The 27,350-nt window shown below is 38.0% G+C and overlaps 1 protein-coding gene across 3 annotated transcripts in view; it reads right to left on the reverse strand.

The window, feature by feature from the left end:
• Positions 1-24,154, reverse strand: part of rrn3 (RRN3 homolog, RNA polymerase I transcription factor) — a 68,888-nt gene extending 44,734 nt beyond the window's left edge. For all 3 annotated transcript variants that reach the window (XM_039611385.1, XM_039611384.1, XM_031755967.2), the window contains exons 1-7: positions 23,857-24,154; positions 23,557-23,613; positions 23,394-23,483; positions 21,233-21,362; positions 20,122-20,181; positions 19,928-19,991; positions 15,518-15,587 (exon numbers count right to left, since the gene is read on the reverse strand). In XM_039611385.1, coding sequence (XP_039467319.1) covers positions 15,518-15,587; positions 19,928-19,991; positions 20,122-20,181; positions 21,233-21,362; positions 23,394-23,483; positions 23,557-23,613; positions 23,857-23,952 — 567 coding nt within the window. In that variant the 5' untranslated portion in view covers positions 23,953-24,154. The remainder of the gene's footprint in view (positions 1-15,517; positions 15,588-19,927; positions 19,992-20,121; positions 20,182-21,232; positions 21,363-23,393; positions 23,484-23,556; positions 23,614-23,856) is intronic.
• Positions 24,155-27,350: the final 3,196 nt, after the last annotated feature.

Consider the following 27,350-nt stretch of genomic DNA (forward strand, 5'->3'; position numbering starts at 1 on the left):
GTGTATGTGTGTGTGAGTATCAATATTTCTCCCATGTTAAAGTATTACTCCTCCATAATAGTATTTGTGCTAAATCAAAGTACTTCTACTACATCTTAGTACTTCTGCTCAATCATAGTATTTCTGCTAAATCATAGTATTTTTGAAAAATCATGGTATTTGTGCCAAATCATGGTTTTGGGGCAGAACCATAATATTTATTTTATGTTATGAGATTACTACTAAGTGGAGGAATGTCTGTTATGTTATAGTATATTTGCTGAATATAGTATATCTGCCAAATCATAGTATTTATCCCAAATCATAGTGTTTATGCAAAATTTCAGTATTTCTGCTAAAAAGCAGAAATAGTACCTTTAGCAGAAATTTCTGTCAAAAGATATTATTTATGTTAAAACATAGTATTTCTGCTAAATCATAGTATTTCTGCCAAATTATAGTATTTGTACTTATTCATAGTACTTGTGCCAAATCATAGTATTTGTACCCAATCATAGTATTTCTGCAATATCATCGTATTTGTGCCAAATCATGGTATTTTTTTTTTGCCAAATCATGGTTTTGTGCCAAATCATGTTATTTGTGTCCAGTTAAAATTTCTGTTATATTATAGTGTTACTACTAAGTCGTAGAATTTCTGTTATGTTATAGTATATCTGCTGATTATAGTATATGTGCCAAATCATAGTATTTATAGCAAATCATAGTATTACTGACCAAACATAGTATTTCTGCCCAATTGTAGTATTTGTGCAAAAACATAGAATTTCTGCAAAATCATAGTATATCTGTTATGTTATAGTATTACTACTAAGGCATAGTATTCCTACCAAATCATAGTATTCCAAATCATAGTATTACTGCAATTCCATAGTATTTGAGCGAAATCGTAGTATTTGTGCAAAAACATACTATGTCTGCAAAATCACATTATATCTGCTATGTTATAGTATTACTACTAAGGCATAGTATTTCTACCAAATCATAGTATTCCTTCAAAATCATAGTATCACTGCAATTTCATAGTATTTGAGCGAAACTGTAGTATTTGTACTAAATCATGGTACTTGTGCCAAATCATAGTATTTTTGCAAATCATATTATTTGAACCAAAACATTGTATTTGTAATGAAGTCATAGTATTTCTTCTAAATCATAGTATGTCACCCAAATCTCAGTAGTTGTGCTAAAACCCAGTATTATTGCCAAATCGTAGTATTTGTACTGAAACATAGTATTTGTGCCAATAAGAGTATTTGTACTAAATCATAGTACTTGTGCCAAATCATAGTATTTCTGCCATATTGTGCTAGTTGTGCAAAAACATAGACTGTCTGCAAAATCATAGTATATCTGTTATGTTATAGTATTACTACTAAGTCACAGTATTTCTGCCAATTTGTAGTATTTGTACTAAATCATACTACTCGTGCCAAATCATAGTATTGAAATCAAAATATAGTATTTGTACCAAAGCATTGTATTTGTACAAAGTACAGTATTTCTGCCAAATCATAGAATTACTGCAATTTCATAGTATTTTGAGGAATCCCTTTTGTTATAGTATTACTTCTAAGTCATAGTATTTCTGCTTTGTCATAGTATTTGTACTGAAACATAGTATTTCTGCCAAATCATAGTATTACTGCTATTTCATATTATTTGAGTGAAATTACAGTGTTTCTGCAAAGACATAGTATTTCTGCCAAATCATAGTATTACTGCTATTTCATAGTATTTGAGTGAAATTACAGTGTTTCTGCAAAAACATTGGTTGGTATTGGTTTTAGTTACCTTTGGCGTAAATGTGCTAGTTAGCAATAGCTATGGCAGCCCAGTTATTTTATTGTTTTGGGCTTGTTCCTGCTTTTGTTTTTTCCCCTGCAAATTTATGTGAATTTGTACACTGTAATATCGCTGTATTACGTAATGGCTAAGTAGGAGGCTGACTGTTACTAAGTGCATCAGTGTACATAGGTCATCTCTTGTGTTGGAGTGCCCTCTTGTGGCGCCTTTTGGGTAGTGCCTTAGTAAAGCGTGAACACTGCAAAGAAGTGGTATCAGACTGGTTTGTAGTGGAGGAATTTGTTGCCAGTTTCTTTCGTCTTTAATCCGTATTCATGTTGTAATGTAGTAGTACCACAATATGGCAGAAACACTATGTTTTGGCACAAATACTTTGATTTGGTATACTTTAGCTTCTTCACCCCTTTTCAGCAAAATTTTCATTTTTTCACCCCTTTTCAGCACAAATTCCAGCTTTTTGGCTGTTTTCAGAAAAAAAAACCTCTTTTCAGCAGAAACTCTGCTGATTCATCTCTTTACAGTGCAAGTTTCTGCTTCTTTACCTCTTTTCTGCAAAAATTCTGCTGATTCACCTCTTTTCTGCAAAACTTTCAGCCTTTTGACCTCTTATCAGCACAATTCTCAGCAGCTTCTGCTCATTTCAGCAGAATTGTCCGTCTCTCCACCTCTTCTTTGTAAGAATGACTTTGGCTCAGGGAAATGAATAGCCACCTTGAGACCAGGAGGGCCAGGTTCGAATCCTGCTCAGTGGGCATTTTTTTTTTTTCACCACCATACAACTTTTTGCAACTTTTCATCGTTTTAGCTTTTCATAGTATCATAGTATTTCCACAAAATATTTGTATTTCTGCTACGTTATATTATTACTGCTCATAGTATTTCTGCCAAATTTTGGTATTTGCTCCAAAGCACAGTATTTCTGCCAAATCACAATATAACTGCAAAATAAAGGTTTTTGAGACAAATCATAGCGTTTGTGCTAAATCCTAGTAATTCTGCTCATAGAATTTCTGCTATGCTGAGGTGCTTTCTGCTAGATTATAGTTTTTCTGCTAAATCAAAGTATTTCATGTAAATCATACCAAGTCCCAGTGTTTCTGCCAAATCATAAATCATAAATAATGTGGCGTGTTGGGGAACAGCTAGTCCTCTCCCATCATGCCTTGGGACATGTGCTGCTGTTTAGATGTTCTTGTTTCATTGTTTATGGTTACGTTACTTTTAACTGTTGTCTTGAATGTTGTGTTTATACTATGGTACAAAGTCACTGACAGTTATTGTTTTATAGGAAGGAAGAATGCAGTACCATAAGTGAGTTCTGTTATGCTGTTATTGACCCTTGAAGCACATTGTAGAACAAGCAAGTGTTTAATAAAAAGCTTCTCCTACCAGCTTGGGGTGGAATTACAAGCTCAAGCTTTCCTGTGTGCTTATTTGCAAGACTTGTATGTGCCATAATAATTTTAATAAAGCAAAGTTAAGATGAGAAGCTTGTTCCAATTCATCTTCAGACAGTGCTGCCAGTCACGGTTGGAGCAGTTTTACTGTCATCTTACTGTTGAGCCATAAATTACGTTTGTTTTCCAACTCTTAAAATGAAGCCGTTTCTTCTCTCGTCATATCTCCATGACGGAGGTACAAAGAGCTATGAAAATCGCAGTCAAAGTTCAGCAAAGTCTGCTGATTTACCCAGTACAAGAATTGTGCTTCTATCCCACCTAGTTTTTGAGTTACACGACGTTTTGTAACTCCGAAAAATCGGCGCTTTTACGCCTCTCCGCGATCTAATTCTGACTGCTCAAGTCTCTGTGTTTTAGGCACCCGCCCCTTTGTGACCAGACCTCATTTGGCTCAGAGGGTTGAGAAGCTACTGTGAGACCCGGTGGCAGAGGGTCGAGTCCTACCTGTGACAGTTGCTACACATCATCCCCACTTGCATGCACTCTGCTTTCTTGACACTCTTCAGTGTACCCTTACACATAAAGCCATCTCCATCAAACGCTTCTACACCTCTTTTTAGCAGATAATTCTGCTTTTTCGCTTGTTTTCAGCAACTGCTGATGCTGATAGCCCTCCTAGTTTTTGAGTTACACGACGTTTTGTAACTCCAAAAACGGCGCTTTTCACCTCTCACCGCGATCTATTTCTGATTGCTGATCTCTTTGTTTTTCAGCCGCCTGCCCTCTTGCCAGATGGCGCAATCAGTAATGACACGGCTCTGCAGCTCAAAGGTCGTGGGTTCAATCCCACCTTGGTCAACATTTTTTTTCACTACAAATTTATACACTATCACAGACCTGTAATTTATATTGCTATTTTTTTCACTACAAATGAGTAGTGCAAAACATACTATGTCTGCAACATCACAGTATATCTGTTATGTTATAGTATTACTACTAAATCACATTATTTCTGCCAATTCAAGGAGGCTGACTGTTACTAAGTGCATCAGTGTACATAGGTCATCTCTTGTGTTGGAGTGCCCTCTTGTGGCGCCTTTTGGGTAGTGCCTTAGTAGTAGCGTGAACACTGCAAAGAAGTGGTATCAGACTGGTTTGTAGTGGAGGAATTTGTTGCCAGTTTCTTTCATCTTTAATCCGTATTCATGTTGTAATGTAGTAGTACCACAATATGGCAGAAACACTATGTTTTGGCACAAATACTTTGATTTGGTATACTTTAGCTTCTTCACCCCTTTTCAGCAAAATTTTCATTTTTTCACCCTTTTCAGCACAAATTCCAGCTTTTTGGCTGTTTTCAGAAAAAAAAAAAACTCTTTTCAGCAGAAACTCTGCTGATTCATCTCTTTTCAGCGCAAGTTTCTGCTTCTTTGCCTCTTTTCTGCAGAAATTCTGCTGATCCACCTCTTTTCTGCAAAACTTTCAGCCTTTTCACCTGTTATCAGCACAATTCTCAGCAGCTTCTGCTCATTTCAGCAGAATTGTCCGTCTCTCCACAACAACTTTTGCAACTTTTCATCTTTTTCATCTTTTCAGCAGACAGCTTCAGCGTCAAGGCATCCACACAGCATTTTCGCAGGAAATGCAAATTTTCTAGTTATTCTTCAAGTTGCTTCCGACGCTTTTTGCCGTCTATCTACTGCCTCAGTTTTCAGCCGATTTTCTCCGTTCAAACTCTATACTGTTCTGCTCTTTCTGCTAATGTTTGCTATGACTTTTGGTGTTTATTACTATTATACTTTTTAAAATATTACACTTTTTTCCTTTAATTTGTCCCATTGAAATGAATGGAAAACTTCCACAATTCTGCTAAAACTTGCTTGTTTTTGAAACTTAACTACTTTGTCATACTTTCACCTAGAAACTCCATTCAAACTTTAAAATGTTCTCAGACTATTGGGCTATTCCTGAATGATTCAGCTTTTTCATATCTGTTACCGTTTAATTTTATACCTCTTCAAGTTTTCAGTTGCAAAATTGTGATTTTTCAGAAAATACATGCGTTGTTATGGTTGCTATGCAATTAACTCAGAGTGTGCACTCGTCCTTTCTGAATTTTCTCTTCATGTCTGAACAACTTCTTGCTACTCGCTCAATTTCCACTCAACCCCACAAATTATACATCAAAACGTAGGTATTTTTGCTGGCATTCAGAAAATGTCACTATCATTGTTGTGGGACTTATAGACTTTTGCAAATCTCCTCAGAGTAACATAAAGTCTCAAAACTCTCCATAGAAACTCAATGGAGAGTTTCTTCAAAATCAACGCTTGAATTCTCTAATGAGAGGCATTTTCAAATCGTCATATCTCCTTAACGAAACAAAGTTGAGACATGACGCTTGTGCCAATATATCTTCAGGCATCCCTGATGCTCACAATTCAAGAATTTTTTCCTCACCTATTACCGTTTGGCCATGAATTACACTTGTTTGAGGATAGGAAATTTGTCCCTCGCTCAGATTTCTTCAGATTTCAAACTCTGGAAATGAGGCACTTTTTTCTCTCGTCATATCTTTTGCTGGATTTAAACAGAGACCTGAAAATTTCCATGGCTGTTCACCAAAGCCTGCTGTTTCTTACGGTGAAAGAATGATTTTGATGCTCCATATAGATTTAGAGTTAGAAAACGTTGTTTGAGGGCAAGTCAAGGCAGTTTTGCTTTGCCTCTACTCAGTTACAGTGTATTACAAGTCATATATCTTTAATAATTTATATTTTATCTTGGAATTATGAAGACCTCCAGATTCCCCATCTCTTCTGAACAAAACGGTGTCAGAATGACCGTTCTATCTCCCTACGGTTAGCAAATTATGGCCATTTGTTCAAGGGGAATCCTGAATGTGAGAAATACACTGAAGAAAACCCATAGCTCTCTCTGTCTCTGTGTGTGTAAGTGCTGATTACAGCAGGTGCAGCCAATTTAGCTGACCTAGATATACCAAGCACAGACTCTTAACAGCCCCTGTACACTTTGCTCTCTGTGTATGTGTGTGTGAGTATCAATATTTCTCCCATGTTAAAGTATTACTCCTCCATAATAGTATTTGTGCTAAATCAAAGTACTTCTACTACATCTTAGTACTTCTGCTCAATCATAGTATTTCTGCTAAATCATAGTATTTTTGAAAAATCATGGTATTTGTGCCAAATCATGGTTTTGGGGCAGAACCATAATATTTATTTTATGTTATGAGATTACTACTAAGTGGAGGAATGTCTGTTATGTTATAGTATATTTGCTGAATATAGTATATCTGCCAAATCATAGTATTTATCCCAAATCATAGTGTTTATGCAAAATTTCAGTATTTCTGCTAAAAAGCAGAAATAGTACCTTTTAGCAGAAATTTCTGTCAAAAGATATTATTTATGTTAAAACATAGTATTTCTGCTAAATCATAGTATTTCTGCCAAATTATAGTATTTGTACTTATTCATAGTACTTGTGCCAAATCATAGTATTTGTACCCAATCATAGTATTTCTGCAATATCATCGTATTTTTTTGCCAAATCATGGTTTTGTGCCAAATCATGTTATTTGTGTCCAGTTAAAATTTCTGTTATATTATAGTGTTACTACTAAGTCGTAGAATTTCTGTTATGTTATAGTATATCTGCTGATTATAGTATATGTGCCAAATCATAGTATTTATAGCAAATCATAGTATTACTGACCAAACATAGTATTTCTGCCAAATTGTAGTATTTGTGCAAAAACATAGAATTTCTGCAAAATCATAGTATATCTGTTATGTTATAGTATTACTACTAAGGCATAGTATTCCTACCAAATCATAGTATTCCAAATCATAGTATTACTGCAATTCCATAGTATTTGAGCGAAATCGTAGTATTTGTGCAAAAACATACTATGTCTGCAAAATCACATTATATCTGCTATGTTATAGTATTACTACTAAGGCATAGTATTTCTACCAAATCATAGTATTCCTTCAAAATCATAGTATCACTGCAATTTCATAGTATTTGAGCGAAATTGTAGTATTTGTACTAAATCATGGTACTTGTGCCAAATCATAGTATTTTTGCAAATCATATTATTTGAACCAAAACATTGTATTTGTAACGAAGTCATAGTATTTCTTCTAAATCATAGTATTTCACCCAAATCTCAGTAGTTGTGCTTAAACCCAGTATTATTGCCAAATCGTAGTATTTGTACTGAAACATAGTATTTGTGCCAATAAGAGTATTTGTACTAAATCATAGTACTTGTGCCAAATCATAGTATTTCTGCCATATTGTGCTAGTTGTGCAAAAACATAGACTGTCTGCAAAATCATAGTATATCTGTTATGTTATAGTATTACTACTAAGTCACAGTATTTCTGCCAATTCGTAGTATTTGTACTAAATCATACTACTCGTGCCAAATCATAGTATTCAAATCAAAATATAGTATTTGTACCAAAGCATTGTATTTGTCTGAAGTACAGTATTTCTGCCAAATCATAGAATTACTGCAATTTCATAGTATTTTGAGGAATCCTTTTGTTATAGTATTACTTCTAAGTCATAGTATTTCTGCTTTGTCATAGTATTTGTACTGAAACATAGTATTTCTGCCAAATCATAGTATTACTGCTATTTGATATTATTTGAGTGAAATTACAGTGTTTCTGCAAAGACATAGTATTTCTGCCAAATCATAGTATTACTGCTATTTCATAGTATTTGAGTGAAATTACAGTGTTTCTGCAAAAACATTGGTTGGTATTGGTTTTAGTTACCTTTGGCGTATGTGCTAGTTAGCAATAGCTATGGCAGCCCAGTTATTTTATTGTTTTGGGCTTGTTCCTGCTTTTGTTTTTTCCCCTGCAAATTTATGTGAATTTGTACACTGTAATATCGCTGTATTACGTAATGGCTAAGTAGGAGGCTGACTGTTACTAAGTGCATCAGTGTACATAGGTCATCTCTTGTGTTGGAGTGCCCTCTTGTGGCGCCTTTTGGGTAGTGCCTTAGTAAACGTGAACACTGCAAAGAAGTGGTATCAGACTGGTTTGTAGTGGAGGAATTTGTTGCCAGTTTCTTTCATCTTTAATCCGTATTCATGTTGTAATGTAGTAACTTTTGTGGCACAAATACCACAATATGGCAGAAATACTATGTTTTGGCACAAATACTTTGATTTGGTATACTTTAGCTTCTTCACCCCTTTTCAGCAAAATTTTCATTTTTTCACCCTTTTCAGCACAAATTCCAGCTTTTTGGCTGTTTTCAGAAAAAAAACTCTTTTCAGCAGAAACTCTGCTGATTCATCTCTTTTCAGCGCAAGTTTCTGCTTCTTTGCCTCTTTTCTGCAGAAATTCTGCTGATCCACCTCTTTTCTGCAAAACTTTCAGCCTTTTCACCTGTTATCAGCACAATTCTCAGCAGCTTCTGCTCATTTCAGCAGAATTGTCCGTCTCTCCACAACAACTTTTTGCAACTTTTCATCTTTTTCAGCTTTTCAGCAGACAGCTTCAGCGTCAAGGCATCCACACAGCATTTTCGCAGGAAATGCAAATTTTTCTAGTTATTATTATATCATGTTCCGTACGTTTTTTGGCATCTATCTCCTTCAAAACCGTTCAACTTAGAAAAACCATTCAAACACCGTTAGATTCCTCTTCTTTTGGACATGACTGCTTCTACTTTTCTCATTTTTAACATTTATATTTTTAAAATTATTCAACTTTTTTCAACAAAAATTTCCCATGTATTTCAATGGGGAGACCCTTCAAATTCTCCTTCAACTCACTCCTCTTTAAACTGTATCTACTTCCACATACATTGACATAGAGCCACCATTCAAACTTTAAAACGAAGACAAGACATTCAACTATTCAACTTGTATTTATCTTTTCAATATCTATTATAGTTTTTCTTCAGTTCCAGTTTAAGTTTCATGATGTTTTTTCAGCCGTTTCAGAGTTTATAATGGGTGTGTATGGGACGGAATGTTGGGGCTAGAGTGAGACAGCTCAACTGCTAGAGTGAGAGGAGCAAAAAAATTCATCTTAAAATCTTTTTTAAAACTGCTGCTGTGTCCACAGCGTTTGCTCTACAGGTATGATTTTACCCTCAAAACATAGCCATCGCTGTCCTCTTTCATCCAATGTGTTTACTATTGTACTAGGTGTTATGGTTCTTTCATAAATGTCACCAAAGCACAGCCTCCTCCCTCCAACTCCTCCATAGACTCCAATGGTAAAATGGCTCAGAAGGTTCGTTTGAAAATCAGAAGAGCATAGTGTCTTTCCACTGTCACCACGTCCATATAATAAACTCCACAGGCATGAAAACTGAGAATTAGGTAAACTAGACATTGCTGCCGCTCACGGTGAAAGAATTTCGTCAATAGGACCTGTACTTTTCATTTGGGAACGATTTGTTTCGGCCTGACTTTTCTGTTCATTTTAAGCAGCAAAAGTGAGGTGCATGTCTGTGTGCGTGTGTATGGAGCCAATGGGTGCAGTCACTATAGCAACCAGGCTCACACCTGCCTGCCTAACGAGCTCTGTCTCTCACTGTGCCAAGATTCATCTTAAACACTTCTCTTTCAACTGCTGCTGTGTCCACAGTGTTTGCTCTACAGCCATCATTTTACCCTCAAAACAAAGCCATCGTTTTTCTCTTTACAACAGCGTGTCTTTCAAAGCTCAGAGATTTAAACCTTTCAAACTGTGTGGATCCAAGTGGAGGGATCACATTCTAGTCATTCAGTGATTCAAAGAATATGAACTTTTAATATTCATTCAGATATTTTCTGACTCTAATTTTCTTTTCTCATTACTTAGCTTTTTCTAATTTACATTTAAAACATTTTCAGCTATTTTCCAGCTTCTTCTGTGTGAACATAAGCTTTCAAAAGTTCTGCACTTTTGTTTTCAGGTTAAAAACTCTGTATTTTCCAGCTCATTCAATATTTTTGGCTTAATATTCAGCAATTAATTCATTTCAGTGCATACATTCAGATTCAAGCATTCACACTGCAGTTTCTTCAGAAAATGCACTTTCTAGTTAGTGTGAATGCTTGTAAAAGCATTCACAGTATTGTTGTTGTAATCTTTATTATTAGTGTGAATGCTTGTAAAAGCATTCACAGTATTGTTCTTCTAATCTTTATTATTATTATTTCATATTCCGTACGTTTTTTGGCATCTAACTCCTTCAAAACCGTTCAACTTAGAAAAACCATTCAAACACCGTTAGATTCCTCTTCTTTAGGACATGACTGCTTCTACTTTTCTCATTTTTAACATTTATATTTTTAATTTTATTCAACTTTTTTCAACAAAAATTTCCCATGTATTTCAATGGGGAGACCCTTCAAATCCTCATTCAACTTACTCATTTTTAAACTCTTACTACTTCCATATACATTGACATAGAGCCACCATTCAAACTTTAAAATGAAGACAAGACATTTAACTATTCAACTTGTATTCATCTTTTCAATATCTATTATACTTTTTCTTCAGTTCCAGTTTAAGTTTCATGATGATTTTTCAGCCGTTTCAGAGTTTATAATGGGTGTGTATGGGACGGAATGTTGGGGCTAGAGTGAGACAGCTCAACTGCTAGAGTGAGAGGAGCAAAAAAATTAATCTTAAAATCTTTTTTAAAACTGCTGCTGTGTCCGCGGTGTTTGCTGTACAGGTATGATTTTACCCTCAAAACGTAGCCATCGCTGTCCTCTTTCACCCAATGTGTTTACTATTGTCCTAGGTGTTATGGTTCTTTCATAAATGTCACCAATGCACAGCCTCCTCCCTCCAACTCTTCCATAGACTCTAATGTTAAAATGGCTCAGAAGGTTCGTTTGAAAATCAGAAGTACAGGCTGTCTTTCCACTGTCACCACGTCCATATAATAAACTCCACAGGCATGAAAACTGAGAATTCGGTAGACTAGACATTGCTGTCGCTCACGGTGAAAGAATTTTGTCAATAGGACCTATACTTTTCATTTGGGAACGATTTGTTTGGGCCTGACTTTTCTGTTCATTTTAAGCAGCAAACGTGAGGTGCATGTCTGTGTGCGTGTGTATGGAGCCATTGGGTGCAGTCACTATAGCAACCAGGCTCACGCCTGCCTGCCTAACGAGCTCTGTCTCTCACTGTGCCAAGATTCATCTTAAACACTTCTCTTTCAACTGCTGCTGTGTCCACAGTGTTTGCTCTACAGCTATCATTTTACCCTCAAAACGAAGCCATCGTTGTTCTCTTTCCAACAGCATGTCTTTCAAAGCTCAGAGATGTAAAGTTTTTAAACTGTGTGGATCCAAGTGGAGGGATCAGATTTTAGTCATTCAGTGATTCAAAGAATATGAACTTTTAATATTCATTCAGATGTTTTCTGACTCTAAATGTTCTTTTCTCATTTCTTAGGTTTTTCTAATTTTAATTTAAAAACTTTTCAGCTATTTTCCAACTTCTTCTGTGTGAACATCAGCTTTCAAAAGTTCTGCACTTTTGTTTTCAGGTTAAAAACTCTGTATTTTCCAGCTCATTCAACATTTTTAACTTAAAATTCAGCAATTAATTCATTTCAGTGCATACATTCAGATTCAAGCATTCACACTGCAGTTTCTTCAGAAAATGCACTTTCTAGTTATTTAATGATTTATTTATTTTATTAATTTTGGCACTTTTGTCCCCTTCATGTCTCGGCTTGAAATCATTTTATCTGTCAGCCTCACCCATCAAACTAAGTGGGCGGGGTTAACGCTGCCATTGCAGCTTCTCTAACATTTGATTGGTTGCCGTGCAAAGTAAGTCAAGACAGGTCGATCCTAGATAATTGATTGCTTGTATGGACTTGGTATCCCAGAATGTATTTCAAATCACAGGCAGCAATGGTGGTGGTGTAAAGTTTTAAAATACCCCGTTTTTCTGTCACCAACTACACTTTTAATAGTGTTTTAGCTGCGAATGTCGTGGCGTAATCTTCACATGTCTGGTCAGGTTGTCAACATAGAACATGTTTGCAAAAGTGCTCAGATGTTTTCAGAGATGTCACTCGCTCTGCTAACAGTCAGCTGACAGAGTGTACCGAGCTCACAGCCCCGGTGTTCCAGCTTAACTGTTTTTTTGTTTGTTTGTTAGTTGGGGGTTTTTTTTTGGGGGGGGGGGGGGGAGTACGTTAACCGGTTTGTTTACATATTCTACTCTCTGTGTTTCACATGTTGCATTCGCAGACTCTCGTTTGCACCAAACGATCGTCTCTTTCCACCCAATCTTTTGTCTCTGTGCTTCTGTAACATAAAGAACGAGCTGACATGTTTCTCAGGACACCAGCGATCAGCTCAACAGGCCCTCAGTTTACCTGCATGCATCCTCCTCCTCACCTGTCAGCTGTTTAACACCTGCTGCTAATTCAAGAAACACGCCCACGTTACCTGGTGATAGTCACAGTTTAACTGGGCAGCCAGTGCTCGATATAACGCAATGTCGGCGCATTTTTCTGCACAAGATAAGTAAATATAGTTTTTTTTCCCCGAGGGCAGAGCTGCTGGAGCTTGTTTCCCAATAGAGCACTTTATAGGCGAACCAGCTTTATCAGCGGCTGATGTCCAATCACCGGCACACAGCTTTGAAACCTCACCTGAGTTTTAGCTCTCAGTGGTTAAACACTGGACTTAATTCACTCAGGTTCTGTCTGTCAGGTCACGTTTACTTCGCTGTTTTATTTACAACTGAGCAAATCGGTTTGGCTGAGGTCAAAGTTACGTTTCATAACCGCATAGTTTTACTGAAGTTTAATGGTTCACTGTGTTAGACTGAACCATTCGCTTTTCTGGTGTGTTTTGGATTTGACAGTCAATTTTGAGATTAAACTGACTTTAAAAATGTTTTTATACAAAGAGGAAAGAGAAGGCGCATTTCCACCGAGAGGAGCAGAGTTTGCAACAGCATGTTCATCATGAAGACCGCAACCTGGACAGAAATATTACATCATCATCAACTGTATTCTAAGCACCAGGTATCTGTTAGAATTTTTAGAGTTTACCTAACTAAAACTAAATGAGGTTAACATATAATTTGTGTGGAGGTTTTTTTTTTGTAGTTGTTGCTTTTTCGGTCATGTTATGTTTAACTGTCAAAGGCTTGTTAGAAACTATGAAACGTGCAGACTTCTGGATGTTAGAAGAAAACTAATTCATGAATGAGACTAAAGGCAGGAAGGTGTCCTTTAAAACTAAACATGTTAGTAGGACCTCCCTATTTATATCATGGTTTATGATACAGCACGTGTATTTCAGTAATAGCCTACTTATTTCAGTGTAGTGGTGAACAGTCACACAGCTCCGTGGGCGTTATCTGTGATACTCCTTAACTATAATTTATCCAAGTTAAATTCAGTTAACCATTCAGACAGTTCTTTTGCAATGACAAACATAAACACTCATGTCGCCGGTAGGTTTCCGCTGTGCCAGCTGTTTACATTACAGCTGCTTATGCGTCAATCCAGCAGAGCGGCTGGATTTTTTTATATAATCTATATCTAATCTTCGCTCTCAAACATTTAAACAACAGCGAGTCTGCAGCTGAGGGAATACAAACTCAAACTGTCGGAACAGGTTTGCTCGTTTCTTGCGAGTATTAATTTGGTGATTTATTAAATGTATAAATGTTATTCTAATCTGCTGCTGAGTCTCTTACGCTGATAACACAGATCACGAACACCTGTTTAACCAATCACTTTCATTCCACTTTGATCTGTGACAAACTGATGCGTTCATCTCTGTTACAGTGTTGCTAGACTGCTATATTTTTCTGTTCTTTATGCTGTAGATTTCCACATCTCTGGAATAGTTGGCAGTGATAAGGATGATTTTCTGTAAAATCATATTGATATGACCCGTGACATATTCGTAGATGACCGTTAGATTAGTCAGCTGGGAAACTGGGTTAACTCAGAGAGCTGAAGATGTCGTGGAGATGCTGACCTCGCTCCGTGGTGTACAGGGCCGTTTACCCTCATGATTAATATTCTCAATAAAAATATTAGCCCAACATCATGAAGTCTGTATGTGTTTCATACTTTCACACCTTGGCGCATGTGATTAGAGGATCACCAGGGGGTCCTTTGTCCCTCTTTGGGGGGATACTCCCACTGGGTTTAAATCTGGGACTCTCGGCCATTTGACCTTAGAACTGAAGAAGCTTCTCGGATGAGAGGTGAAACGTCTTCAAGCAACTTAAAGAAGTCCAGACGCTTTTCTTTGCAAACTCCTTTGACTACGATGACCTGGATGACTGAGAACCTTCACAGACACATTGTGAAGTCTGTGTCTCACAAGCTTTGTACAGTTAAACCTAACAGTTACTACATGACAGAAACACCAGTGGTATCTCTTTTTATAAAGATTACGCGTGTGGTCACACTGATTATTGATCACTGATTATTTATTTGCTCTCTCCTCCTTAAACGTGTTTTTAATGTTTGTTATAATTCAGAATTGGTGACTGAAACACATATGACACATAAGGACATCAGGAAATAAAGACCCGATAAATATAACCTCAGTGAATGAAGTCAGTGTATACTGCCGGGGTTATTACAGCTGTGTACCGGGGCCTGCGCTTTGTCGATGGTAATAACAGCTCGATTGCTTGGGAGGCGAGCGGGTCTGTCCCACGCTTTGCCGTGAGACTGGGCTGGGCAGACATCTCCGAAATCGTCAAAGCACTTTTGCAAAGAGGCTGTATCTTGACAAACTGACCAGACATCTGAAGATTAAACCACCACATTCTCGGCTAAAAAAAATACTAAAATGGTATTTGGTGACACACAAACAGGGTTTTTCAAAGTTCAGTTCTGTTAGTTTCCACATTCCGTTTTTTGGTGTGCAGAAACGCCTGCTAAAAACAATGGCCACCAGGCCAAAGCAATGGTTTTGACTCGATCAGTGTTAACCCCGCCCCCTGGGTTTGATGGGTGAGGTTGACAGATAAAATTATTTCATGGTGAGACCTGAAGGACTCAAGTGTGCCAAAATGAATTAATTAAATACACCATTAAATAATTATTTAAATGTGGCAATAATTAATTAAATGTGTCAAAAATATTTATTTAATTAATTATTTCCCATTTTAATTAATTATTGCCACATTTAATTAATTATTTAATGGTGTATTTAATTAATTCATTATGGCAGTCCTGGCGTTCCATATTTTAAGTTATAGACCACAGCCTATTAATAGTATGGGGAGGTCAGGGTCTTGCCTGTAACTTACCAGTGTTCTTGAGGATTTCTGTATGAAGGGAAAGCTTTCTTGCAAAATGGGCATCAGAAAGCGACTTGTGCTAAAAGAAGAGGACAAATCTTTACATTACAAAAACATTAAAAAAAATGTAACATGAGGGGTGAAAATCACAGTGAAGCCACAATGCAGGCTGACTGACATCAAATAAAACAAAGTGTACACAAAGTATCCATTTATGCTCGGTCCTGTGTGTTTATCTCGCAACAACATTAGTTACAAGATAACTTTTTTTTGTTTACAGTAACAAGCTAGCGGCTACTTGTTTGTATTAGTAGGTAAATTAATGTCAAATAAGAAGAAGAAAGCAAGTTATATTATAATAAAGCCTGCTGAGACAAAAGGGAATTTGGCTGTTAGGCAAGAAATTCACTTGCAGCAATTGCAAGATAAGAATACCACCTTAAAGGGAAAAGATAAGCTAGTTAAATCAAACTCCGTGGGCAGATTTGGAAATGGGATTTTGCCAGATTTAAAGCTAGCTGGATATCTATTTCATACCTGCTTATGTTATGACTACCAAAAACATACCTAGCATGTGAACATGTGAGCAATACTGCAGTTTATTAAAGGGCAGTACCACCAACCCCATGGTTTTGTGAAGTTACAGCACTAGAGACATTACAACCTTTACACACAAAGGGGTTGAAAGAATATGGAGGGCCAGGAGTGACAAAAGGAATTGATTAAATACACCATTAAATAATTAATTAAATCTTTCATTAATTCATTAAAATTGGAATTAATGAAATAAATATTTAAATAATTCATTAAATGCCCATTCATTTCATTTAAAACATTTAATAAATTATGTATTTATTTATTTCAAATTGTATTTGATTCATGACACATTTAATTATTTCATTAATGACAAATGTAATTAATTATTTAATTACTTTTTTTTTTATTTAATTCCTTTTGGCACTCCTGGCCCTGCGGCTGTGTTCTTGAATCAATTTTATCTGTCAGCCTCACCCAGCAAACCCGGGGGCGGGGTTAATGCTGCCACTGCAGCTTGTCTAACATCTGATTGGTTACTGTGCAAAGTTAATCAAGACAGGTCGATCCTAGATAATCAATCGCTATGAACTGGTGGTAGTATGGACTTGGGGCAGCCAGGTATCCCAGAATGCATTTCAAAATGTAGTGGCGTAATCTTCACATCTCTGGTCAGGTTGTCAACATAGAACATGTTTGCAAAAGTGCTCAGATGTTTCCGGCAATGTTCCAGCTGACTGTTAGTGGAGCGTACCGTGTACAGAGTGTACTGAGCTCACAGCCCCGGTGTTCCAAGTTAACTTTAGTTAACTAAGTCAGACAATTCTTTTGTAATGAAAAACGTAAACACTCATATCGCCAGTAAGTTACAGAAGTGCCAGCTGTTTCATGTACAGCAGGGTCCTGCTGTAAAACTGTGAAACACATGGAAATGTGCTGATGATGAAAACAGCCCGTCTGCCTCCAGTCTTTGTGTTTCCCTGATGGCCATCAGTAATATAAAGTCACAGACACAACTATATTTAACTTTCTCCTGTTGGCTAAAAACAATTTTACATATATGATCTTAGAACAGGACACAGACACTGTAACTACTGACCTCATGTCAAATGTGTACGTAGACTGAGTCTGTTTTATATGAAATCTTTGCTCTCAAACCTTTAAACAGCAGCGAGTCTGCAGCTGAGAGAATACAAACTCAAACAGCAGGTTTGATCATTTCGATTATAAATCAGCTGGAAGTGCCACGTTTTCACTTTTATTTACAGCATGTTTGAAGTGTTTTAAACGGGGAATGATGTGGGGAATATGTTTTAAATGAGCGTCGTGCTGTACTAAAATCACTGCGCAGACAGTGCGTGGCATTGTCACGGGAACATGCGTGGATTAATCTGGTGATTTGTTAAATGTATAAATGTTGTTCTGTTTGTTTCTGCTGCTGAGTCTCTTACACTGATGGAAATGCAGATAACACAGAACACACATCATGAACACCTGTTCAACCAGTCACATTCATTCCACTCTGCGACAAACGCAAGCGTCCATCTCTTTTACAACAGTGTTGCCTGAGACTGGTATATTTTATTGTCTGTTTATTGTAGAATTTCACATCTCTGTAATAGTTGGCACTAACAAGGTTGATTTTTAGTAAAAGAATATCGATATGACCCGTGAATTCGATTCGTAGATGACCGTTAGATTAGTTTGATGTTGCCGACACTTTCATGTGCCCGTGCTGGGAAACTCTGAGTTAACTCAGAGCGCTGATAACCAGCTTCATGTGACCGTTAATCCTGCTCCCAGTGTTAGGGTCAGTGATTCCAGATAACCGAAAGATATCCTGAATATGCTGACCTGATGGCAGCAGCTGGACTGCCCGTTTAGCCTCATGATTAATATTCACAATTAAAATATTAGTCAAACATTGTGAAGTCTGTCAAAGGAATTTGCAAAGAAAAGCGTCTGGACTTCTTTAAGTTGCTTGAAGACGTTTCACCTCTCATCCGAGAAGCTTCTTCAGTTCTAAGGTCAGTCTGAGAAAAGAAGATCAGACACCAGCGAGGGAGGATAAGAAAGACAGACGCAACAACGTTGTCATCCCCTATGTAGCCGGTGTATCAGAGAAACTCAGGAGAGTTTTCTCCAAGCACGACATCCCAGTGTACTTCAGACCCAGCAACACACTCAGACAGAAACTGGTTCACCCGAAAGACAAAACTCCAAAACACAGACTTAACAACGTGGTGTATGCTGTACAGTGCAGCGAGGAATGCCCAGACCTCTACATTGGCGAGACCAAACAGCCACTTCACAAGCGCATGGCACAACATAGAAGAGCCACCTCCACAGGACAAGACTCAGCAGTCCATCTGCATCTTAAGGATAAAGGACACTCTTTCGAGGATGCCAATGTTCACATTTTGGACAGAGAGGACAGATGGTTTGAAAGAGGAGTGAAAGAGGCCATCTATGTCCACTGTGAGTGACCATCTTTGAACAGAGGCGGTGGCTTACGACACCAACTGTCTGCCATCTATAATCCAGTTTTGAGTTCCCTCCCCAGACGCCTTAACACCCACTCACATCCTGGGCCATCTGACCTCAGGAATTCACATGACAAGGTGGGGCCAGGTTTCATAATGAGCTCACCCGAAACCCTGGCTGATTAGGTCCCACACCCGCTTTCACACCTTGGCGCATGTGATCAGAGGATCACCAGGGGGTCCTTTGTCCCTCCTTGGGGGGATACTCCCACTGGGTTTAAATCTGGGACTCTCGGCCATTTGACCTTAGAACTGAAGAAGCTTCTCGGATGAGAGGTGAAACGTCTTCAAGCAACTTAAAGAAGTCCAGACGCTTTTCTTTGCAAACTCCTTTGACTACGATGACCTGGATGACTGAGAACCTTCACAGACACATTGTGAAGTCTGTGTCTCACAAGCTTTGTACAGTTAAACCTAACAGTTACTACATGACAGAAACACCAGTGGTATCTCTTTTTATAAAGATTACGCGTGTGGTCACACTGATTATTGATCACTGATTATTTATTTGCTCTCTTCTCCTTAAACATGTTTTTAATGTTAGTTATAATTCAGAATTGGCGACTGAAACAAGTATGACACATATGAACATCAGGAAATAAAGACCCGACAGATATAACCTCAGTAAATAATGTCGGTGTACAGTCAGCGGGGGTTATGACAGCTGTGTACCGGGACCTGAGCTTTGTCGACAGTTTAGCACCAGAGTGCTTGGGAGGCGAGCAGGTCTATCACACGCTGTGCTGTGAGACTGAGCTGGCAGACATCTCTGAAATCATCGAAGCACTTTTGCTCTGTCTTGAAAAACCCACCAGATACCTGAAGATTAAACCACTACATGCTCGGCTAAGAAAATATTAAAAGTGTATTTGGTGACACACAAACAGGTGATTTCAAAGCACAGTTCAGTTATTTTCTACATGCTGGTTGTGGAGAAACGCCCACTGAAAGAATGGTCACCAGGCCAAAGCAATGGAAGACTCCATCAGTGTTAACCCTGCCCCCTGAGTGCCAAAATGAATTAAATAAATACGTTATTAAATAATGAATTAAATGTGTCAATAATTAAATAAAATTTGAAATAACTAAATAAATAAATAATTTATTAAATGCTTCTAAATGAAATGAATGGGCATTTAATTAAGTAATTAAATATTTATTTCATTAATTCCAATGTTAAAGAATTATTTAATGGTGCCTTTAATTAATTCATTTTGTCACTCGGGTCCTCCACAGAAAGAAGTCCAGTGATGAATCAAAGCTCAAGTGTACAAATTCAGATTTTAAAGGCCAAACAAATAAAGAAGAGAAGCCAGCAGAATAATAGGGGACACAGACTTACGAGGGAACGTATCTGATGATGAGCTGCAGCGCCTGGTGACAGTGATCAAAGTTTCTGGGTAGATCTTAAAAATAAAAAAAAAAAAAGCCATACAAGCTCACACCTGCGTCTCACTTCTTTGACAACACATGTGAACCACTGCAAGGTTATGATGTTTGAAACAACCACTTCATAGGAGAAGAGAAAAATCTTACTCTCATCTTCATCATCTGAATCAGAGATATCCACTCCTCCTTCACAGATGGTCACTCTCTCTGAAAAAACACACAAGTTGTTTCTCCATCATGCAATAGAGAAGTGATGACAACAAGAAAGACAACAATACTGTATCAGATCCTAAAAATGACTGTCAGATCAGATACCATTGGTTACAGTATAGACACTGTCTTTGCCTCATCCAGCTGTCACACAGCTGCCCGTCTGCACACAACCCCTCCCCTCATTACACCTGAACACGTGAGGAGGAGTTGCCATGCATAACACTGAACAGGTCTTTATGAGGAATATCAAGGATTAGTAAAGTTCCCATTTCCTCAACACTGAAGTATTAAACAGTTATCATAAAGGTTAACCTGGGCGGCACACACATTAGCATTAATCATTTAACCCAGGGGTCCCCAATCCCAGTCCACAAGGGCCGGTATCTCTGCAGGTTTTAGATGTGTCCTTGATCCATCACAGCTGATTTAAATGGATAAATTACCTCCTCAACATGTCTTGAAGTTCTCCAGAGGCCTGGTAATGAGCTAATCATGTGATTCAGGTGTGTTGACCCAGGGTGAGATCTAAAACCTGCAGGGACACCGGCCCTCGTGGACTGAGATTGGGGACCCCTGATTTAACCCTTTAAGCACATTAGTCATCTCTTCAGTTACCATTAAGTTAGTGGCTATCGCTAACAATATAACACTAACATTAATTTAGGAGCTAAGCAGTGAAAGTTATCAGTCCTGCTCCTCAGTAAACTTGCAATGGATGGTGTTAATTTAAAAGGATACACAATTATTTGTGAACTGTGTTGTTTTTAAGACTGAAGCTGGGAAAAGTCTATCATCAACTACACAGAAGATGTTTCAGCAAATCAGATTTGCAAATATGGAGCCGAGTCACCAGAAGCACAGCACTACCTGAAAATATTCTTGACTTTTGTTTGTTGCTTTTCTCCACATCTAACAGAATTTTTGAATATTTATCACATATATACATCTGATAGTCACGTATTTCCATCCCGTTGACCATCACAAGCCTACTACTGTAACACGTGTATGAATCATGATTACTTCAGTACCAGTCAGAGTAACATACTGGGGGTGAAGTGGGAGACCACCATGTTAAGGCAGGCACACAAGTAGACAGTCTGTGCTGACACCAGGTTACCCAGAAAGGCCAGGTACTCGTCCACCACAGCCTGGCTCCGGCCCAGCCAAGGAAGCCTCTATAACACACACACACACACACACACACACACACACACACACACACACACACACACACAGTGTAATGTCTTCCAGCATATAAACACAATCAGCTTTTTGGACGTCTGCTGATTCACACCACATGAAGACACCTAAGGCCAAATAATCCACTGCTAGAGTTAGAAAGTACTTTATCTTCGACCGTATCAGTGGACTGAACGGTTTAAAATGTGTAACAAAATAACAGAATAGATGACACATTCCCAACAGTATATCATACTGACAAAAGTTTGTTTGTCCATGTTAAATCAACCACGGCTTTTCCCGTGAATTTTTTTTTTTTCATTTTATATTTGACTCTAATATTGGTCCTGATTCAAACTTGAACGCTGGTGTGGGGAATCAGTGATCAAGGGTTATTGTCTGGTTACTACAGGAGCAGAAGGCTAAATGGGTGTGGATTAAACTAAGAACAACGAGTCAGCGTTCTGGATGTGCGGTTCTCTCTGCAGGTCTGATCACTTCCCTGTAATACTTTCCCTGTCGACTGTAGAGGCGACTGTTGTTGCGATTTGGTGCAATATAAAGAAAATTGAATTTCATATTGGAATGAGGTCGTTACAAATTTGGTGAAAGCATACATGTTCTATATCTTGTATATCTACCCTCTTTTTTCTTGGCTCAATTTAATTTCTTTGTTTTATTAATACATACTAGTTTAAGATGTTGCTTTAAAAAGCAAATGACCTCTCACCCACACTGAGGAACAGGGCTAGGTTATAAGTTATATTAGTTTTATAACAATATTTCAAAGAAATATGCGATAATATTCATGACAATATAATAAAAATATACTAATCAAGGTATTATCAGTGTAGCTTGCAATAGGCATTTATTTATTACAGAAAACAAAATAAAAGGCATTGCCATCCTCTTTTTTTTTGAATGAGTCTATAATGACAGACTGCCTCATTCAAAGTTTGAATTTACTGCCACAAGAGGCCAGCAACAGCATTACAGTATGTTATTTACACAGTCAATGCAAGTCAATCAAATACAAGAACAAAACCTGCCTAGGTCCTGTTTTTAGGCTATAATAGTGCTGTGAAAAAGTATTTGCCAAATTCCTGATGACTTTTTTTTTTTTTTTAACATTTACATGTTTAAGATCAAACAAATTCATTTTTTCTCTCAGTTGTGGGGTAGTTTGGGTGGGTTGCGAGGCAGCAGGTCCTACACAGGCCAGTTTGTCTTGCACTCGCTTTTTTTGTCTGTTGCTGATGGAGTGGATGGCTGGTGTTACAGCTCAGTGTGCAGATGGGCCCCAGACCCGAGGACTACAGTTCATCCTGTGTTTGATTCTATATGTTTTTCTGTCAGGTGACATTTGTTCTGTAACTGTGGTGATTAGTGTGAGCAGTAAGTTAACTTGGGGTTTGCCCTGCGCACTCACATGAGAGGGGTGGTGTTGGCAGTATCTAACTAAACTATAATGGGCATTTCACATGCATTTCACATAAAGAGAAAATTCATGACAGCTCCAACAGAAACATTATCAAATAAATTTAAAAATCTATAGAACATAAAAATATACTGGTAAAATGCAACATGTGATCAATGCTGCAGAAACTGGTTAATCTGGTCATTTAGTGCACTGCCTGCACTCAGTGCTGCTGTTTAGGTCTAAAGTAACAGCTGCATATTAAAAGCTCTGAAACTTTAAAATGGATCCTTTTAAAAATTAAAGCTTGTGCCTCTTTTCCACTCGTACCTATTCTGCTCGGTTTTGGTGATTTTACAATATAACTGAGTACCACCTCAATGTTCGTGGGGTCGTTATAGCAACACCCAAAAGTCCCATGAGCTCATTTAAACGCTACACAACAATGGCGGACACCGAGGCAACGGTACATCTGCTGCTAAGCCGTCTGCTTGCCATGCTGACAGGCTAATCAGCAGCATGCAGTTTGTTGATGTGATGTTTGTTTCAGATCGACTCATATCACTTGGACCCCCTCTTCTCCTTGCATCATGTTAATATTTACACTCACCAGTATAGTATAAATGAGCTGTTCATGATCCTTGGTCAGGTGGGTCACACAAGTCCGAAATTCTTGCAGCCAGTTGATGATCTGAGCATCCTGTCGGAGGAGAGGGCGTTCACTGAGAAGCAAAGTCCACCACACCACAGGGTGCCCTCACACTAATGCTTACCTTTATCTCAGGATCAACCAGCTGATGTTTCAGGAGTTCATAATCACTCGAGTCTCCCTTAAAAAACAAGGAGAAACAGCTCACCAAAAAAGCAGTTCACCAAAAGCGTAGGAAACATAGAGGTGTTTGTAAACAACTTTACAAAGGTCAGCAGAATCCACAGACAGGCCAGCAGGTGGGTCTAGATTCATTTAATAACTTAGTGGACCATCTCGTAGATGTGTCACCAGAATCAACAACCCTAAATAAATATCTCTCTTTATCATTTTCCAAGAATGACAACCCTAAGATACAACTCACGTGTTTGTGTTTCTCTAACGTCTCCGCAACACTACCTCCAAATCTGACCGTCTTCACAGAAGGGGTCTTCAGAAAGTCTCGACCGTCTATTTCCATAACCCACCGGGCAGCTAACGCTGATCTTTGCTTGTTAAGCTGAAAGACAGAGCTGGAAAGGAGACTCCCTCGTTACATCTCTCACACCGTACAGCTCTCGATACTGTGGCGTTAACTAGTTTGATCAAAGGAAACACGCTTCCGGAAAACAAACTCCAGGACGTCCCGTCCAAAACCACGCGAAAGTAACAGGAAGAGAACTGCGTGTTTACGGAAGTGATTGTTCGGAGCAGGAGTGTCACATTAAAGGAGAACGTTCAAGGAATCCATTTCGCTCAGGAAGGTTCCTACCTGAGTGAAGTAACTTTATTGAGCTTATGTACAAACAAACACAGGCTGTGAGTCAAGGCTCACACCGTAACAATAACACAGGCTGAACAAATACAACAAACGAACAAACAAAAAGAATAAATGTAGCTTTTATAAAGCAACAAAAAAGGAAAGAAAAGCAGAGTAAACAGATTAAGATAAGATAAGATAGCCTTTATTAGTCCCACACGTGGGAAATTTGTTTTGTCACAGCAGGAAGTGGACAGTGCAAAAGTTATGAAGCAAAAATTAGAATACAATAAGAATAAATACAGTACACAACTGTACTGTACAGAACAGAATAAAATCAAAGTTGGATCAAAGATAACACATTTTTAACTCACTATCACAGAGCATGCAGCCATTTACATCAATTTTTATCAACTCAGCCTAATAAAATTATTATCATTGGCTAAATTTCATGTATCCAACTAATTATATGCACCACTGACAAAGAAGCACATATCATGTAAATGATCATTATAATACTTCCGTTATACTTAGGTGTACTCTGTTAGTTTACTTAGTTCATAGTTGATAGCCCGTATTATATTAGTATGAATCTTAAAGACCTCATACTACTCTATATTACCCCAATAGAGCACTCGCTCTCACACTGCAGGCTTACTTGTGATTCTGCTCCCAGTTTGGATTCGTCATACAACAGTATTTTTTCTAACACTTTAAACAATATCTTACTGTTCAAATAAGAATTTTTTTTTTTTAAATAGAACTAGAACAAAAAATAAAATCATTAAAAGCTGCCTAATGATTGCTTTGCCTCACCACAAGAACACATTATTAACAACCCAAGAAAGCTAAAACTAGAATTACATTAAGTAATTACCAAGAAAACGCAATTTCTGATGCAAAGGTTGTGTTTGGCGTGCTTTAAACAAGGCAATAAATCTGGAAAATTCTTTGCAAAGTTAAAACTAAATAAAGAAATAAACAACTATTAATTCTATAAAGGATTTGACCAGAAGCATTACTTATGATCCTCAACAAATAAAGAAATCTTTGAAAGACTTTTATATAGCTTCATACTCATCACAGTGTCATCTCCAGTGACAGCTGATGCTGTCAGATTTGGGACTCATCTGCAAGACCACCCTTTGTGGTGGGGGCAGTCTTATATATACCCCCCTCCCCCCCACACACTCCCTCATACAACACATCACTCACACACGTAGGATCTACGTGTGTGAGTCATTACAGTTCACTGTCCTCCCCTCAGCCTCAGGTCTTCAGCTGGAGAGGAAATGGCGTGTCACAAATTTAGAGGATCATCATTTAGCCTGGAGAAATAGTTTGCTGCTTTATAAGAAAGCCCTCCGCAAAGCCAGAACATCTTACTATTCATCACTGATTGAAGAAAATAAGAACAACCCCAGGTTTCTCTTCAGCACTGTAGCCAGGCTGACAAACAGTCAGAGCTCTACTGAGCCAACAATCCCTTTAACGTTAACTAGTAATGACTTCATGAACTTCTTCACAAATAAAATTTTAATCATTAGAGAAAAAATTACCAATAATCATCCCACAGATGTAATATTATCTACAGCTACTCTTAGTACCATTGATGTTAAGTTAGACTCTTTTTCTCCAATTGATCTTTCTGAGTTAACTTCAATAATTACTTCCTCCAAACCATCAACGTGTCTTTTAGACCCCATTCCTACAAAACTGCTCACAGAAGTCCTGCCATTAATTACTGCTTCAATCTTAAATCTCGTTACCCTATCTCTAATAATCAGCTATGTACCACAGGCCTTCAAGCTGGCAGTAGTTAAACCTCTCCTGACTCTCCATTTACATGAACAAATTGGAGTCTATTAGATAGATATGATACAAACCACTGCAGTGCAGTACCTGTAATACCTACAGCATGTTCTAATCGCTCTAATAGGATATTATGGTCAACAGTATCGAACGCTGCACTGAGGTCTAGCAGGACAAGCATAGAGATGAGTCCACTGTTGAAGCTTGAAGGCCTGTGGTACATAGCCAATTATTAGAGATTGAAGCATAAATGCAGACACCATTTTATTTAGACAGAGATGGTTGTAAGTAACCCATAACAGTTGGAACACCTGTAGGAATTAGTAGCACCAGCTTTCAAGACTTGAACCTCCGTTGCTGCAGAACAGCTTTAAATCGTTAACTCATTTTGTGTTCCCTGAAAAAGGCCTTTTTGTATAATTTTTGGGTAACCATTCTTTTTTTAAAACCTCTGTCAGTTCACCACTTACCTTTGTACCATTTCAAGCTATCCATTGAACTTGAACGACTTAAATTGCAATAAATAACTGGAAAAACTGGGGTGTTCTAAAACTTTTAACTGGTAGTGTGTGTATATGAATATATGAATGTGACAGGTGAGACCTGAGACTGGGAACCGCCCTTTGTAGGTGGGGCTGGGTGGTTGATTGGTGGCAATATTCACTTTCTTTGGGTGCCAGCTCATGGAGGAATCAGTGGAAATGATTGGCGGCGGTTGAGCACGACTGTTCCATGAGTGGGTCAGCTGTGGGCAGCTGGGAAGACTATGTTGATTTAGACGAAGAAGAGGAAATGCCTCTGGAGCAAATGCAAAGTGAGCAGAGGAGGGAAAAGCGTAAAAGAGGTGGGAGCAGTAGTGGTAGGGATGATTCTTTAGAAGCTAGAGAGAAAATGTTTGCTGTTCTGAGATTTACCGAAAGAACACAAGTCAATATTAAAAAACTGAGTCAGTTCGTGTTGACAGCTGAACTTAACAGTAAAGTGGGAGATCTAGTTTCTGCTAAGGTACTGTCAGATGGAAATCTTCTTGTGCAATGTGTAAATGAAGAGCAGCTCAACAAGGCTTTGAACTTAAAGCAGTTGGGGAAGTTTAAAGTGGAAAATGTTGGGCATGTGGGTGCACAGACAGGAGGTGGATGCAAGGGGGTAATTTCTGGGGTCCCCATTAGTGTGAAAATGGATGATCTGAAAAGCAAAATCAAAGGAGGAAATGTGATTTCTGTGGGCAGGTTGAAAGAAACAAAAGAAGGAATTAAGGTAGATAGTGAAAGTATCCTGAGACACTTTGAAGAAGGAAATCTGCCAAG

This window comes from Oreochromis aureus, linkage group 4 (assembly GCF_013358895.1).
Source record: "Oreochromis aureus strain Israel breed Guangdong linkage group 4, ZZ_aureus, whole genome shotgun sequence".
Lineage (NCBI taxonomy): Eukaryota > Metazoa > Chordata > Actinopteri > Cichliformes > Cichlidae > Oreochromis > Oreochromis aureus.